At 54.4% G+C, this 14,582-nt stretch overlaps 8 protein-coding genes across 8 annotated transcripts; 4 read left to right on the top strand and 4 right to left on the bottom strand.

Moving 5' to 3' along the window:
- Positions 1-97: 97 nt before the first annotated feature.
- PFLUO_LOCUS4966 (uncharacterized protein) lies at positions 98-1,526 on the bottom strand (the record flags this gene model as incomplete). Its single annotated transcript, XM_073782369.1, has 2 exons — positions 98-1,077; positions 1,127-1,526. 2 exons carry the CDS (start codon positions 1,524-1,526, stop codon positions 98-100), a joined length of 1,380 nt encoding a protein of 459 aa, XP_073639031.1.
- A 437-nt stretch (positions 1,527-1,963) lies between these two features.
- On the top strand, positions 1,964-3,241 carry PFLUO_LOCUS4965 (uncharacterized protein; the record flags this gene model as incomplete). Its single annotated transcript, XM_073782368.1, has 1 exon — positions 1,964-3,241. The coding sequence occupies one exon, from the start codon at positions 1,964-1,966 to the stop codon at positions 3,239-3,241; it is 1,278 nt and encodes a 425-aa protein (XP_073639030.1).
- Positions 3,242-3,415: 174 nt separating this feature from the next.
- Positions 3,416-4,711, bottom strand: PFLUO_LOCUS4964 (ccr4 associated factor; the record flags this gene model as incomplete). Its single annotated transcript, XM_073782367.1, has 1 exon — positions 3,416-4,711. One exon carries the CDS (start codon positions 4,709-4,711, stop codon positions 3,416-3,418), a length of 1,296 nt encoding a protein of 431 aa, XP_073639029.1.
- Positions 4,712-4,972: 261 nt separating this feature from the next.
- Positions 4,973-7,567, bottom strand: PFLUO_LOCUS4963 (mRNA-decapping enzyme subunit 2; the record flags this gene model as incomplete). Its single annotated transcript, XM_073782365.1, has 2 exons — positions 4,973-7,491; positions 7,552-7,567. The coding sequence occupies 2 exons, from the start codon at positions 7,565-7,567 to the stop codon at positions 4,973-4,975; spliced, it is 2,535 nt and encodes an 844-aa protein (XP_073639028.1).
- A 585-nt stretch (positions 7,568-8,152) lies between these two features.
- PFLUO_LOCUS4962 (uncharacterized protein) lies at positions 8,153-9,069 on the top strand (the record flags this gene model as incomplete). Its single annotated transcript, XM_073782364.1, has 3 exons — positions 8,153-8,227; positions 8,282-8,496; positions 8,553-9,069. The coding sequence occupies 3 exons, from the start codon at positions 8,153-8,155 to the stop codon at positions 9,067-9,069; spliced, it is 807 nt and encodes a 268-aa protein (XP_073639027.1).
- Positions 9,070-9,162: 93 nt separating this feature from the next.
- Positions 9,163-10,318, bottom strand: PFLUO_LOCUS4961 (Cytoplasmic tRNA 2-thiolation protein 2; the record flags this gene model as incomplete). Its single annotated transcript, XM_073782363.1, has 2 exons — positions 9,163-10,177; positions 10,233-10,318. 2 exons carry the CDS (start codon positions 10,316-10,318, stop codon positions 9,163-9,165), a joined length of 1,101 nt encoding a protein of 366 aa, XP_073639026.1.
- A 249-nt stretch (positions 10,319-10,567) lies between these two features.
- Positions 10,568-12,443, top strand: PFLUO_LOCUS4960 (Membrane protein ptm1; the record flags this gene model as incomplete). Its single annotated transcript, XM_073782362.1, has 6 exons — positions 10,568-10,642; positions 10,700-10,888; positions 10,946-11,271; positions 11,324-11,364; positions 11,417-12,102; positions 12,156-12,443. The coding sequence occupies 6 exons, from the start codon at positions 10,568-10,570 to the stop codon at positions 12,441-12,443; spliced, it is 1,605 nt and encodes a 534-aa protein (XP_073639025.1).
- A 489-nt stretch (positions 12,444-12,932) lies between these two features.
- On the top strand, positions 12,933-14,570 carry PFLUO_LOCUS4959 (uncharacterized protein; the record flags this gene model as incomplete). Its single annotated transcript, XM_073782361.1, has 1 exon — positions 12,933-14,570. One exon carries the CDS (start codon positions 12,933-12,935, stop codon positions 14,568-14,570), a length of 1,638 nt encoding a protein of 545 aa, XP_073639024.1.
- Between the last annotated feature and the right edge of the window lie 12 nt (positions 14,571-14,582).

Here is a 14,582-nt window from a genome sequence, read left to right as displayed (position 1 = left end):
AGATGATCATCCAGTTCTCAACGGGAATGGAGTTGTTGTGTAGGTGCTGGTAATTAAAGCGGAGTCGTGATTAAGATCGAAATGGCATCTAGATCGTCTAGTCTGGTGCCAGGATAACTGCCAGCATATCAGCACCGGCCAAGCGCCACAATTCTTGCTGAAACCAGTCCGAGAATGTTTGCTCGTTGAATGATTTGCAATCAACCTTCTGGGGTGGAGGAGTTGCCGGACGTATCAAGGTGCTCTGGGCTTGAGAACTCTCGCGGCCCCGGTCAGGCTGTCGTAGAATTCTCTGAAGACGATCCTTGACCTTTGTGATAAGGTCTGCTGTGGCAGAGCATGGCGATTGAGATTTGGCCAAGAGGGCAAGCATCTTTTCTAACAGCCAGACCAGGTACAACCCTTCAGCCTGCACATTTTGAGCAGATACATTCTCATGTCCCGCCCGGCCACACGCTGCAGGTAGCGGTGCTCCCTGACTGGTACCGACAGACAGAGCCAGTATATCACCCATACGTTCGAGAAGAACATAAAAGAGCCCCTCCATAACCTCCCGGTCTGGAGAGCAAGCTAAATCGAGTGACTGGGCCATGGCGTAGAGTAATCCCGTCAGATGCCGAGGTGTTTCATCTGTAGGAGTTGGAGCAACCGGGGTCTGTTTACTGGCTTGAGCTTTCATCCTGGTGCTGGTCCGGAGCCTCTGTTTTCGGCTGCTGAGTTGAATGGGATTGCAGTGTTGGGCGAGGGCCGTCATGGTCGACTCGAATAGACACACCAGGTAATAGGTGACTTGACCACGGCACTTCTTACCATCCTCTGTGCTGGGCAATCTAGCCAGGGCACGCTTCACAGGTTGAAATGACAGCTTGACTGCGTTGATCGTAGCGGGGAGCTCTGACTGCTTTGTTTCTTGAGGCTTGGAGTTTCTGGATTGACTGCCCTCGCCTTGCTCTGCTGTGAGTAGTTCCCGTTCAGCTACCTTGCAAAGCATGACTGCTGCTGTGGCCAGGTGATTGGGATCTGTCTTCTTCTGAATCGTTTTTTGAAGATTGTAGAGCTGTCTCAGGATAGACAGAGCTGAGGTAAGGTCAGCGACTACCGCATCCAAAGCAAATGAAAAACTGACTTCCTGTTTCAAGCTTCGGGAGTTCATCATCTTCAAGAGCAGGAGGCAACTCTCTTCGAGTGCTTTTCCGCATTCGAGCTCGTTTCCTAGGCGGCTCTCCAATTGTCGTATTTCTACCGGCCACAATTGGAAGTCCATTGTCCGTGCTATCAGTGACTGTGCCCATACGCAGTTTGGCCGCAAGGCCCTCAATCCGTTGTTCTAGTTCGAAGATTCGATCGCGGAGCTTGCTCTGCTCTGCTTCAGACTCTTCAAACGCTTGCTGCCAGAAACCAACACTATCGAAGAATTTGGTGGGAGCCGTTAATTGCAAATCTTTGTCTTTTTTGATGGATTGTCGAATCTGGACGAAGTAGCCTGTGATCGTTATTAGTGCTGGTGTAGAACTCCAGATGCTCATGCTTGCCTTTGATGTCCTGGCCTGGGGGCTTGTATTTGACTATCGCCAGAGCCAGAGCCAGATGAAGCTGGATGGGATAAGAAGGATCCGGCATGACTGCTGAAGAGGGAAGAAGAGTATGGTGAGTTGTATACTGCAGCTCTATCGGTTGTTATCTGTTATCGATAGGGATGACCAGATCCCGCCACCGCCCACGCCTTCTTTTTCCTCGTCGACCTGCAACTCTCCCCTAAACCAACTCGCTTCACTCTTTGAACATACATGACTTGAGCTGGAGAGAGAACTCCTGCCAGCTTTTATTCTCAGCTCTAGTCCCCGGTGGCCCTGCAACTCCATTCCGCAGACGCTGCGAAGAGGGACTGCAACCAACCTTCTGCATATCCCCGACACTTGAACAATCAACCCGGTGCAGCCGCCTCTGTCCTTAAGCTGCCAAAATGTCAGACGACCTTAAGGCGCACGCCGCCTCCAATGAAGACTTCTACACCCTCCTCGACCTCTCCCCTGCTGCGAACGACACCGAGATTCGACGCGCCTACCGGCGCACGGCACTAAAGTACCACCCCGATAAGATCGCGAACCCAACACCAGCAGACATCGACAAGTTCCACCTCCTTCAAATCGCCAATGATGTCCTGTCTGACCCATCCGTCCGGCAACTCTACGATAATGCGCGGGAGGCGCGACAGCGCAAGCAGCGCGAGCGCGACCTGATGGATTCGGCGAAGCGGCAAATGCGCGAGGATCTCGAGGCAAGGGAACGAGCTGGCGCGGCTGCGGCGATGGGTGCTGGTGCTGGGCGGGGTGTGAAGAGGACCTGGATGGGCGCTGGTGATGACGATGCAGAGGAAAAGTTGCAGCGCGAGATTGAACGGATTGCTGAGAATAATCGACGGATGCGTCGCGAGGCGCAGGAGAAATTGGAGAAGGAAGCCAGTGAGGAGCAGAAGAAGACACGGGAGGAAGAGGAGGAGGCTCGCCGGGCTGCGGATAGGAGTAGCCAGCGGGTTGACCGTTCGCAGGATGGTGGGATGAATGTCCCGGAGATGGAGCGTTCGGTCAAGGTGCGCTGGATCAGAGAAGGGCCTGGGGTGGATTTGGATAAGGATCGATTGGCGGCGCTCTTTGCGTCGTTCGGCAAAGTCGAACATACCATCCTGCTCAAGGATAAACGACAACGCGTGGGGGAGAAGCGCGAGAAGAAGACTGTTGCTACGGGCATGCTGGTGTTTGCATCCATTGTCAGCGCGCACTCGGCGGTGCTGGACAGCAAGAAGAAGATTGGTCCGCATGCTGCTACTGGGGAATGGGCTGTCATCGACTCCGTTTTCTGGGCATCCGGCACGCAGCCCGATCTGGGGACCGGCACAGAGCACAGGTCTTCTCCCTCGCCATCCAAGCAGGACACCACAGCCGCACCGCCCCCCTCGACGACTACGTCGTCATTCAACTTTCCAGGAACGAAGGTACCGACAAATGGTAGCAAAGCGCCATCTTTTGCTTCGTTCAATTCCGTGCCGGCGAATCCTCCCAAGGCGTCCTCATTCAATCCTGCGACGAAAACACCAGGTGCGCCTAGCTTTCAAGAACAGATAATGATGCGCATGAAGGCCGCACAGCGCGAGAAAGAGGAGCGCGAGGCTCTTCTCGAGAAAATGGCCAAAGAGGACGCAGCAGCGGATGCTGCGGAGTCTGCTGCTGCGAAAGCCACTTAATGTTTGACGTTGACCTCTATTCCGGATATGCATTATCCCGGGCTCATTGTTTTTTTTTAAGAGAGAGATTCGAGATACCCCCTAGCTTATATGAGTGGCGATTATAGAATGCACGTGTTATATACAAGAATATCGTTTTGGAATATACCGTGTTGTACATAGATGCAATGAGATTTACTCTGTCCGTCGCTGCGCCTCCTCTTCTTCCAACTGTTCCACCATACCCTTCGCCCGTTCACCATCAACTTCGGTATTCCGTGATGGGGGCTTGTGTGTGCCGGAGAAAATGAAGTCTCTCGTCCAGGATGGAACGAAAGCCTGCAGCTTGACCTCAACCGGCTGCTCGGAATCGGTGGTCCAGGAGACCTTGAACTCCTGCCCGGGAGTATACTGGGTGCCTTCACCAGTCAAAGCAATGTCGGTCATCATCTCCAGTCGGCACAGGGCCAGACCAATGTTTCCCACGCCATTGAGAAATTTCCCCGCGCTCCGACCTCGACGACCACCACTCTTGGAGATATTCGACCCTCCCGGCGGCAACGCCAGTTGCACCGACGGATCATATGAAATCTCTGCGCTCTCCGACTGTCCCTGACCATAAAGCTGAACAGGCAGAATGCGCTTCCGCACCACACCGGTATGGTGCGTACGGATCGTCAATTCCTGGCCGACGTAGCAACCCTTCCGGAAATCGATCCCGCGCGCCATATCCATATTGCATTCCATCGGCAGCGCCGACTCACGAATAATCTCCGTCTGCCCCTCCGCAACACCATTCAACATCCGGCGCACAGTGTACGATGCCAGCTCGACCTCAGACCCGGCAATCTGTGTCTCATCGGGGAGATATGCGCGCAGGTCCTCCGAGCCGGGCGTCACCAATCTCGATCCAAACCCGGGAGCGCGCGAATCAATGCATCCCAGCACATTTGACGTGGAGAAAGGCGACGGCGACGCCTCGGTCTCGAGGTTATAGGCTGCCCAGCGGGGCTCCGGGTGATCCTTCCACGAGGACCAGACGGAGCGCTCGCCGTCCTCGAGGGCGCGGAGTTTCAGCTTCGCGCGCAGCTTGTGTTTCTTGAGATGCTTCAGCAGAGTCGAGACTTCGTTCTTGTCCACCTCAACCAGCCACCCGGACTCTTCTTCTGTCCCGGAAAACGGGTAGATGAATGCGTCGTTCAGGACGCGGCCTTGCGAATTGAGAAATGCCGTGTATGAGCCTGTGCGCCGGATTCTGAGGCTTGGGTCGTTGGTTACCAGCATATTCTGGGTGATCAGGCCTTGGAGGAAGGTCGAGCTGTCGACACCTGTGATTGAGATGAGTCCGCGGTTTGTGAGTCGGGCGTATCCGGTTGCCGGGGGAGAAGGTGGCGGGGCATTTTGGGCGTGTTGCTCGACTGGTGCGGTTGTTGTGAAGTGTCTGCTACGGGCTAGACAGCGGCGGCATGCGGAGAAGCGAGGGCGCATCATTGTTGAAGTTGACGAGCAGCTTGTCCAGCTTGGAAATGACAAATGCAGATGACGTGGGGCGGCGGGCGGTGGCAGAATAGCGAACTATGTATAGGTACTCACAGTAGTAAGTGAGAGAGAGGCGAGATTCTACGAGCTTGAATACAATAAAGAATGACCTGTACTGATGAATATATCTGAATGCAACTAATCTGTTCATGCACTACCCAAATTGCACCTGATACAATGATAAAAAAGACGTAGGAACAAGGGTTTCCAAACTCATTTATTGCCCTTCGCAACACCTTCCAGGAACCCAAGCAGGAACGCCTTGTCAGTAGGCGAGGCAATGCGATTGGCAGTGGGCGTGTTGCTCATCCCTCCCTCTGAAGGAGGACCGTATTGAGAAATAGAATCCACACTGCTAGGCTGAGCGACGAACGAAATAGGGCTGACAACCCCAGGGGTTGCTGCCGGCTGTCGGTTCGCGGTGGACTGTGCTGCCGATGTGGAAGGCGGAGATGTGGGCGGCTTGCTGAACAGGGACAGCAAGGTGTCCTTCTGCGCGGAAGTCTGGCTAGGCCGACGGTTGGAATCGTTCATTGGCGGTGCCAGTGGTTGCTGCGCGGTGGGCAAACTCGGCTTCTGGTCGGGGCCTCCAAGCTTTGACATTAGCGTCTGCTCATAAGCCGGCTTCTCGGCTGTCTTCTCAGACCGACGCAAGATCTGAGGCTGGAAGGGCTTCTGTTGTTCGACAGCTTCGGGTTTGCTGGCAGGGGATTGAGACGGTGCCTGTGCGGCATGCCTGGGTGACTCCGAGGGCTCTCGCTTTGCTGAACGAGGCCGAGGCAAGATAGTGATGGGAGATGATAGTTGTTGATACGCCGGCCCTTGCACCTGTCGACTCGTGTTATTCTTCCGGCTTGATCCATTGACTGGTTTCTTGACTGTCGATTTCGGGATGGCCTCAAATTGCGGCATATTCATGGGCCCAGAAACAGTAGCCGCTGGTTGGCTGATGCCTGTATTGACATTCACAGGTTTCCTGGTGTGGTCTTGAGGGCGCTGAAGGATCTGCTTGTCTGAGTGCCCAGCGGGTGGGACGAATTGATGAGCTGACAATTCGATAGGCTCAGGAGCGGGCACTGTGCGAGGTCCCTTGAAGAGATTCAACAGGTCGCTGTGGTGCTGAGACTTGGCCGGGGCAGGTATCGGTGCTGCTTGTGCAGGAGGTGCCACTTGTGTAGGAGGTGCCGCCATAGCTGCAGCTGGGCTCTTTGGGGTTTTGGATGATTGGAAGACGTTCAGAAGCGCGAGGGAGTGACTTGTGAGCTTGGGTGGAGGCAGCTTGCTCGCTGGAGGAACTCTGGCGCCCTGATCCTGAGACGGTTGAGCCATTTGTGAAAATTGAGGATCGCCTGTCTGCTGGAACGGCGCTGGTACAGGCTTCGGGGGTGCAACATTGTAAGATGGAGACTGCTGAAACTGAAACTGATTGTGGTAGTTCGGTGCAGGTGGTTGAGGAAACGCTGGCATCGCAGATTGTCTAGCAGGAGGTCCCTGTTGTGCCATGGGCGGGAATGCCTGGCGTGGAGGTTGGTAAGGAGGGCCTGACATTGTCTGGTACGGAGGAGCAGACGTCTGGTGCACAATGGCAGATGGCCCCATGTGCTGGTGCTGCTGAGGAAAGCCCGGGAAGAAATTTGGCGCCAAGTGAGCCGGTTGCTCGGGTCTGGGAAGAGCAGCACTTGGTGGTGGCACATTATTCTGAGGGATCCGGGGGACAGCTTCTTGCGAACCACTCCTCAACAAAGCCAGCAGTGCATTCGACTTGGATGGGTCAACAGCAGATGTTTGAACGGGTGCTGGAGCTCGCGCTTGCATTTGCGCTTGCATTTGCGCTTGCAGAGGCGCAACTCCGCTGATATTCAAAAGACGCTTGAGAGAGGATACATCTTGCGGAGAGGTAACTTCGGGAAGATCGCTGGGAATGGCCAATCCTGCGGACGGTGGGATACCAGTCTCGTCCATGGAAGTGTAGTCCTCGGCGAGGAACTGTTTCGGTCCGGCCTTCGCATCTACCTTCTTCTGCTGGGCGATCCACTTCTTGAGCGGATTCAAGAATGGCGCAACCATGTAGAATTTGTTCGCATTGGCGACAGCAAACCCTTCATCGTTCTGCTTGCTCTTCCTCAGCGTTGGCAGCTCCGACAGCTTGTACCATTCGATCCTGCTGATTTCCTTTCGCGTGCGTGGTTCGAAATGCGTCTCGCGGGGCACATCACGGAACACATAGAGCCGCATGTGCTGTTCGCGCATGGTGATCTCGATGAACTTGACATTGTCCTCATCCTTGACCAAGTTGGCCTCCCGCACGTCAAACCCGGTCTCTTCGTAGACCTCACGAATAGCACAGTCCAGGTCCTTTTCACCTTTGTTGATCTTGCCTCTGGGAAAGCTCCAGTTGGCGCCTTTCTTCCACCCCTTGACCAGGACGACTTCGTCCATGTCATGGTTTAACAATATCGCACCGCGCACGGGCACTCGCGTCTTGTAGGCGAGGAACTCGGAGAAGGCCGTAATGTGGTGGTAATGAGACCATTGTGACATGAGCGGGCAGTGCTGGAAAATGCGCAGCGCAAATGCCTTCAGAGTCAGCGAGGGGAGCGCGGGATCGAGCGGTCGAATGAAATCCTCGTAGAACCATTGTGCCTCCTCAACTTGGAAACAGATCCGCTCCACCGACTCAAGTTCTTCACGCGGGAGGTTTATAATGAAACGGACACACAAGTCATCCAGCCCTGTTGATTCGTTGGCCTTCCGTTAGCGTCACCCCGTCATTCACCAGACTGAAGCCTTACAGTCTTCTAAATGCATCTTTGACTCGATCATGGCAGCTGGAAATCTCTAGCATTTCAGCCTGTTGGGAACCAAACAAAGTGATCTCGAGACGCAAGCTCTCCAGCAAGCAGCGGGAACGAAGCAGCTCTTCGGAAGGGTAGTTAGGCCGACCCGTGGGTGGGTGTATGGGCGAGGCGATTTGATGGACGAGGAAAAGATTGGTGGGGGGGGTTGTCGCATGAAGCATCCAAAAAGCACACGGAGACGACGATCAGCCAGTTGTCGCAAGTCAGAGCGAAGAAGCAACTGCGCTGCTGGCCGAAAGGAGCATGATGATCCGGTGAGTCAGCAAGTGTGGCGGTGCTATGTGGCACGTGAAGTGGCTGAAGATCTGCAGGATCGCGCGTCCCGCCAAGCAAGATTTATTATATGACGTCTCTCCTTTCATCTCCTTATCATATTTCTACCCAACTCTCCCTGCCGTCTTGGTCTCCCTTGTCCCTTACAGGTAGCAGTACTCTCCCTGCTTTGTCTGGGAAGTTTTGAAGGAAGCCGCCGTCTACACCCGTCTATTTATCCGCCCTGTCGCACCTCTGAACACCGCTCCTGACGAAAACGAAGATGTCGGGCGCAATGATGTCGTTGGTTGGGAAGAGGGTGTTGGCTGAGTCTGCTCGGAACCACTTCGGAACAGAGGTGAGTACACTTTTCATTTAAATTACACAGCAGTGAGATAACCGAACCCGGTAGGATCCCTACTTCGAAGAAGTCCCCGCCTCCCGTCTCGGTCGAGCATTCGGCAAGAAGACGCGCAAGCGGCGCAAGGCCCATCCGCCGGGCTTGTCGGAGAAGGATGCGAAAATCCTGACCCAAGTCAAACGCAGAGCATACCGGCTGGACTATTCCTTGTTCAATCTGTGCGGAGTTCAGTTCGGCTGGGGCAGCGTGATTGGCATCGTTCCATTGTAAGTTTGTGCACTACGCTCGCCAATGCCCAAAGCTAACCACACCACCGCTGTAGTATCGGCGATGCAGGTGACGCAGCCCTCGCCATGATGGTTGTGCGGAACTGTCAAGAGATCGACGGCGGACTTCCCTCGCACCTGCGGATGATGATGTTGATGAACGTGGTCATCGACTTCTTCATTGGGCTGATCCCTTTCGTGGGTGACATTGCAGATGCCGTGTACAAGTGCAACACAAGGAACGCCGTCATCCTCGAGAAACACCTGCGCGAAAAAGGTGCGAAGCTGCTGAAAAAACAGGCGAAGGAAACTCGACCGCAGGAGCAGCCACAGGCAATCGATTACAGTCTCCCAGACGAATGGGACAAACAAGAAAGCGGTGTTGTGGGAGACCGTCCACCAGCATATGAAGAGCCAGGGCCTTCAGGCGATCCACGGACGGACAACATTGCCAGCGCCCAGCCTCTTCAGGGGCCGCAGCCGGCACAGAAGCCTCGAACGCACCGAGGAATCGGCAAGTGGTTTGGCGGGGCCAGTCGACCCGAGGAGGATTTGGAGAGGGGTGGAGCGTGATTGAAGGCCCTTTGGATATGGACATCATTTTGAACGATCACGGCGATTTTTGTCATGTTTCGTCCCAGTTTACCGCAAGCCATAGCTGTTTAATTAGGAAATAGAATCCGGACGGGACCGCATGCACCCGTAGCAGAACTGAGTATCCTGTCTTTCGCCCGATTGGCTCGAGGCCGTCAGGCCGCTGTTGCCCTTGACATTTCCGATGATGTTCCCACAGAGACCGCACGAGGGAGTATCATCAGATGAAGATGCTTGCAATTTATTGGCGGTTCTGGACACATTGGCCATGACACCAGGGTACTTTTCGCCCTGCGTCAGGACATACCGCATCATCAGCTCGTCAATGGACAGGTTCTTCGTCAATACATTGTCCGATGGCGGGTTGTCAGGAACGACAATGTCTGCGAGCTCCGGGCAAGCTTGTTTGTATTGCTGCAGCTCGACCTTGGACCAGTCGCGTAGCGGGTACTCGAATCGCAACCCCCAAGGCGACATCCCATCCGAGGCGCGCCAGGTCAACGCGGCTCCACGTCCTTTCGCAACCTCGGCAAGCGTCTTTGCAGCAAGACGACTGTCCGAGTCGCCCCAAAGGACAGCCTCGCAGCCGGCTTTCTGCGCAAAGCCAACGACAAGCCTAGTCAACAGCACGGAGTCGACGTCGGCCTGAGACGTGGCCGTGGTGATAGCCGCACGAAAAGCAGCCAGACGATCTTGGTCTGGCCGTGACGGATCGTCTGCGAATTGTGGTCCCGCGTATTCCCACATCAAGTCTTGCATTTCTGGGACATAATCGAAAACGCTGTGAAAAGGCACCCGGCTGTAAGTGTGCATTGGGAAGGCCTTCTGAACCGCCTCATAGCTCTGATCGTAGGCAGCGGACAATGGGTCGACAACCAGGATGTGCAGATCGTAGGATTTTCGCGGTCTCGGCTTGTTCAATTGACGTTGGATATCTGCGTCCAGCTGTCGCAACAGTGAGGAAGAAGAGACACCAAAGGACAGCGGGAGGAGCAGCTGGGGGCAGGGATCCTCTAGGTTCTGAGGCCTGGGGTACTTCGACATGTGCCGATTGACTTTACTTCCGACGAAGTGAATAAAGCAGTCTCTGCCACGAGCCTGTTAGTCACTGCCAGTGGGGTGTGGAATGGGGACATATATACCTGCAAAGTTGCCGCTTGCGCACCGTGAACAGGGACTCGGCATCCTTGCAGTCCACACAGGGATGCATGAGGTCTTTGCCCGGCATGATTCTGAGAAATCCTTTTCAGCCAGGGTGTGTGCTGTGACGGTGGTGAGGAAGTTCAACCAGTTCAACTCGAGTAGAAAAAAAAAGGCTTAGCTAAGCAAGATGGGGCTAAGTCGCTCATGCTGGATCCGGACACCTTCGCTGTTGCTCACTTCTCTCTGTTCTTCATTCGTATTCTTTCGTCTTGAGAGGTCCTTGTTTCTTCCCGAACCTTGAAGCCGAATTCTTGGCTTCTGCTTCACGGTCGCGATGAAAGGCTGGCTCCGCACGTTGGGTCTGACGGCCTTGCTGGCTAGCTCGGTGCTTGCCAATGAACTCGAGCTAGTACGTTCTCACGCCCTGGTCCTTCCCCCCCGGTCTTGAATACTCACGGTCTTGCAGAAATCAGATGAATCGCACCGCCAACGATGCTCGGGAATGTACAGCCGCAAGGCTTGGGGAGGAAACGTCGACCCCTTTATACTGGTGAAGTTCTCCAGCTCAGACAGGGAGAATGCCAAGGCTAGCTTGGTCATGTTCGAATGGAACGATGAACAACTGATTGGAGCGTACCGCACCGACGAGCCTGATGTATGTCCTGCTCCCATGGTTCCCGGCCCGGATGGCGACTGACTGATGGACATCAAGGTGCGCGAGACCCTTTGCGATGCGTCGAACGTCGATGCAGGACTGTGCACCACAGAGGAAATCGGCTCTTTTCTTCTCTCCAACAACGCGACCGAAGTCTCGCAAAATTCAATCATCTCCCAGGCCATCAACCTGAATAATCCCGACGCCGTCAAATACCCCGTGCGGCAGACCGGATTTTACTGCGTGAGCACTTTCGCATTCTCCGGGGATGAGTATACCGCGGTGGTCACCTTCCGAAACTCATATGGAGAGCTCCCGGCGGCACAAATCGCTAAGCTCCCATTCTATGGAGCCTTGACAATTGTCTATACCGTTATTGGGCTGTCAGTGTTTCCCTCGAGCTTGTTATGGACTCATACTCACACCGGAATTTAGGTTCTGGGCATTCCTTTACGTTCAAAACCGCCATGACATCTGTAAGCTTGGTTCTTCCCGTTGTTGATTTGCAAACATACTGATGGTGGACAGTGCCGGTGCAAAACTACATCACTGCCATCCTGGTGTTCTTGATTGTCGAGCAACTCATGACATGGGGATTTTACAATTACCAGAACATTCATGGGATAAATGTCGTCGCAAAGGTACTCATGATTATTGTCGCGGTGCTTAATGCAGGTCGTAATGCTTTCTCGTTCTTCCTCCTTCTCATCGTCTGCATGGGCTATGGCGTGGTCAAGCCTTCCCTGGGTCGAACGATGGTCTACGTCCGGATTTTAGCCATCGCTCACTTCGTCTTCGCCGTCGTCTACTCCATCACCAGTCTTTCTATCACCCCGGATAGCGCTGGCCCTCTTGTGCTCCTAATTGTTCTTCCGCTTGCCGGAACCTTGACAGCTTTCTACGTGTGGACATTGAACTCCCTGAACGCCACCATGAAGGACCTCATCGACCGAAGACAAAAGACCAAGGCATTGATGTACAAGAAGCTGTGGTGGTGCATTCTCGGCAGCATAATTGTCATCTTCGGCTTCTTTTTCTTGAACTCGTTCGCCTTCGCCGGCCGCAACGATGAGAACTTTGTGCCGGATCACTGGAAGTCGCGATGGTTCGTGCTCGACGGGTGGCTCAACATCGTTTACTTGTTCGACATCACCTTTGTCGCTTATCTGTGGCGGCCCACGGCCAACAACCGTCGCTTTGCCATGAGTGAAGAGGTTTGTCCCATTTCCCCTTCTGTGAATCCAACCATACTGACCAAGATCCGCAGCTCGCCCAAGATGACGACGGGTTCGAGATTCGCTCGTTCGGCAGCGGCTTGGATGAGGAAGATCCTCTTGAAGGTGAGGCGCCTCCGGAGTATCCGGGTAGTTCGGAAGCTGCTGGCCGCCGGCGCGGACTATCGCCCGTGCCCCCTAAGCCTGTCTCCTCGGCCACGCGGCCGCTCGATGAGGAAACGATCTTTGCCGTGGGTGACGAAGATGCAGACCGATGGTCCGAGGACGACGAATCCCCTCGCAGCTCTGGCGAGCGAGAACGACTCACGGGCAAGGACTAGATATAATCGGTTGTCTCAAACAGCACTGGTCTTTATTCCCAGTATCTATCAAATTCGAGGATTATCAGCATGTCATGGCGTTTGTTTGTTTTGTTTTTTTTTTTGCTCTCGTGTTGAATGGACACTACTGTTTTGTGTCTGTTCCTTGCTTGGACAATCTTCCTCTGCGAATAACCACGGGTTTCTTGCGCGGCAATGGCATGTTTTTCGTATGACAAAAAGTAAATCCAACTTTGATATCCACCCAGAAGAAGGAACTAGAACCGATCGAGGCTGGACTTTGGCCCTGAGTTATAGTCCTTCCGCCTCCCCGCAGAGCCTCCACAAAACAACCTACCACCACTTTTTCCTTTTCCTTCCCAGCGATCTCCTCCTTCTCTGCCCTGGACTCTCCCACATGAATTATATATACGCATTGCATCAATCCAGTCCTGATCCTCGGACATTCCCACTCTCCTTCAATCCCACCCCCGCACTCCCGACGCAAGCATGACAAGCGCGCACTCGCGCTCAAGCTCAAGCACTCAGACAACACCAGATGACCACGCGACCCAACCAGAAACTAGCCCCGTCCTAGCAGCAAACCTTGTCCAGCAATGCCGCACCATAATCGCGGAGATCGACACGCTCCAGACGCTGCTCGCACGAACGCTCCGCAATCCCCAGCTCGTGGAGGTGCGGCAGCTGCGCTCGAATGTCATCTCCGAGCTGAAAATGCTCACGAAGCTCGAGGCGCAGGTTTTAGATTCTCAACGGTCTGGCGGCGACCAGACGCAAGATGGGGCGGGTGACGGACAGCTTGATCCCGAGGTGGAGATGAGACTGTTCCACGCTCTGCGCTCGTCGAATCTACCTTTTCACCAGGCTGTGTGGAGTATAGCCAAAAGCTCGTGTACGGGTCTGCTTGCGCTCGGGAAACGGTTTTACTGGGAGGTGCAGAAGCCTGGGGATCTCAAAGGCGAGAAGCAGCCGAACAAGGATAAGCGCAAGAGTGTCTTTGTGGATATTGTTGCAGATGATGGCGAGGAGTGGGTGAAGGTGTCGACTATTTCGGAGAGCCGGTTGCTGTTTGAGATGGCCAAAAAGGGGTGGGAGAGGGATTCAGATGACGAGGATGTCTGGTCGGGGTCGGAGGATGATGGGTCTAGGTCTAGGCCGCCGCGGAGGACGGTGTTACAGAATTTTGACGGTGACAAACAGCCGGATGGCAGTGATGACGACGAAGACGACCTGGAGCTGATCAAGCTGGCGAGGGATCTACGCAAGGCAGCTGATGCTACGCGGGTGAGGTATAGACATCCTCGGATACGGCTGGTACTACCGAAAGTTGAAGAAGGAAATGTTCCTGAAATTGACGATCTGCTCGACGAGATCCGCAAATATGATATCCGGGTTGAGTGCCAGGGGAGGATATCCGATGCCGCCGCTGCGCAGCAGGATCTGGCGTATCTCCTCCCGCAACCATTCAAGAAGTTCACGGACACGTTGAATGTCGACTGCACGCTGCTTCTTGCCATGGTGTCGGACCTCTCCCACGTCAAGAATATGGAACCACAGCCTGGAATGCACAAAGCCATCGTCCGACAACTCGAGGTCGAGAAGGAGCAGCCTCTGCTTCCCGCTGAACTCTGGCCGGCAATGGGTGCACTGAAATTGATGTGCACCGAGGAAGCTGCAGCACGGATGCGGGAGATCGTAGACACCATTGGCACGGACACGGAGAAGATACGCGCTCAGATCGTGCTGGGCGATCCTCCCTATGACCATTCAGTCCGCGAAACCCTTATCCACCAGTTCCAGGAGTTGTCCGACTACCGCGTCCCTGTCTTGTGGAAACTCCCTATCAAGGTTGCCGAAGCGCAATCGGTAATCGCCTCCGGGAAAGGGCAATTGCCTCCAGTGGCAGATGAGGTTGCCAAGGGCTTGTCCGATATCAATTATAGCGTGTTTATGTATGGATGGGTCACCGGCTTGACGACAATTTCCAGCAATCGTACGATCGACAAACAGATCGAGGCCACGATTGAGAAGAACCGAGGGGGTAACGACGGTCTTGAAGGCCCATCCGTCTGGATATGCGAGACGGCAAGGAGCTTGGTTGGTAAAGATAAACATCGGCAACCATAAAACATCCTGCTC

The sequence above is a fragment of the Penicillium psychrofluorescens genome, assembly GCF_964197705.1.
Source record: "Penicillium psychrofluorescens genome assembly, chromosome: 3".
Lineage (NCBI taxonomy): Eukaryota > Fungi > Ascomycota > Eurotiomycetes > Eurotiales > Aspergillaceae > Penicillium > Penicillium psychrofluorescens.
The sequence above is the reverse complement of the archived record's forward strand: the minus strand, read 5'-3'. Positions and strand labels throughout refer to the sequence as shown.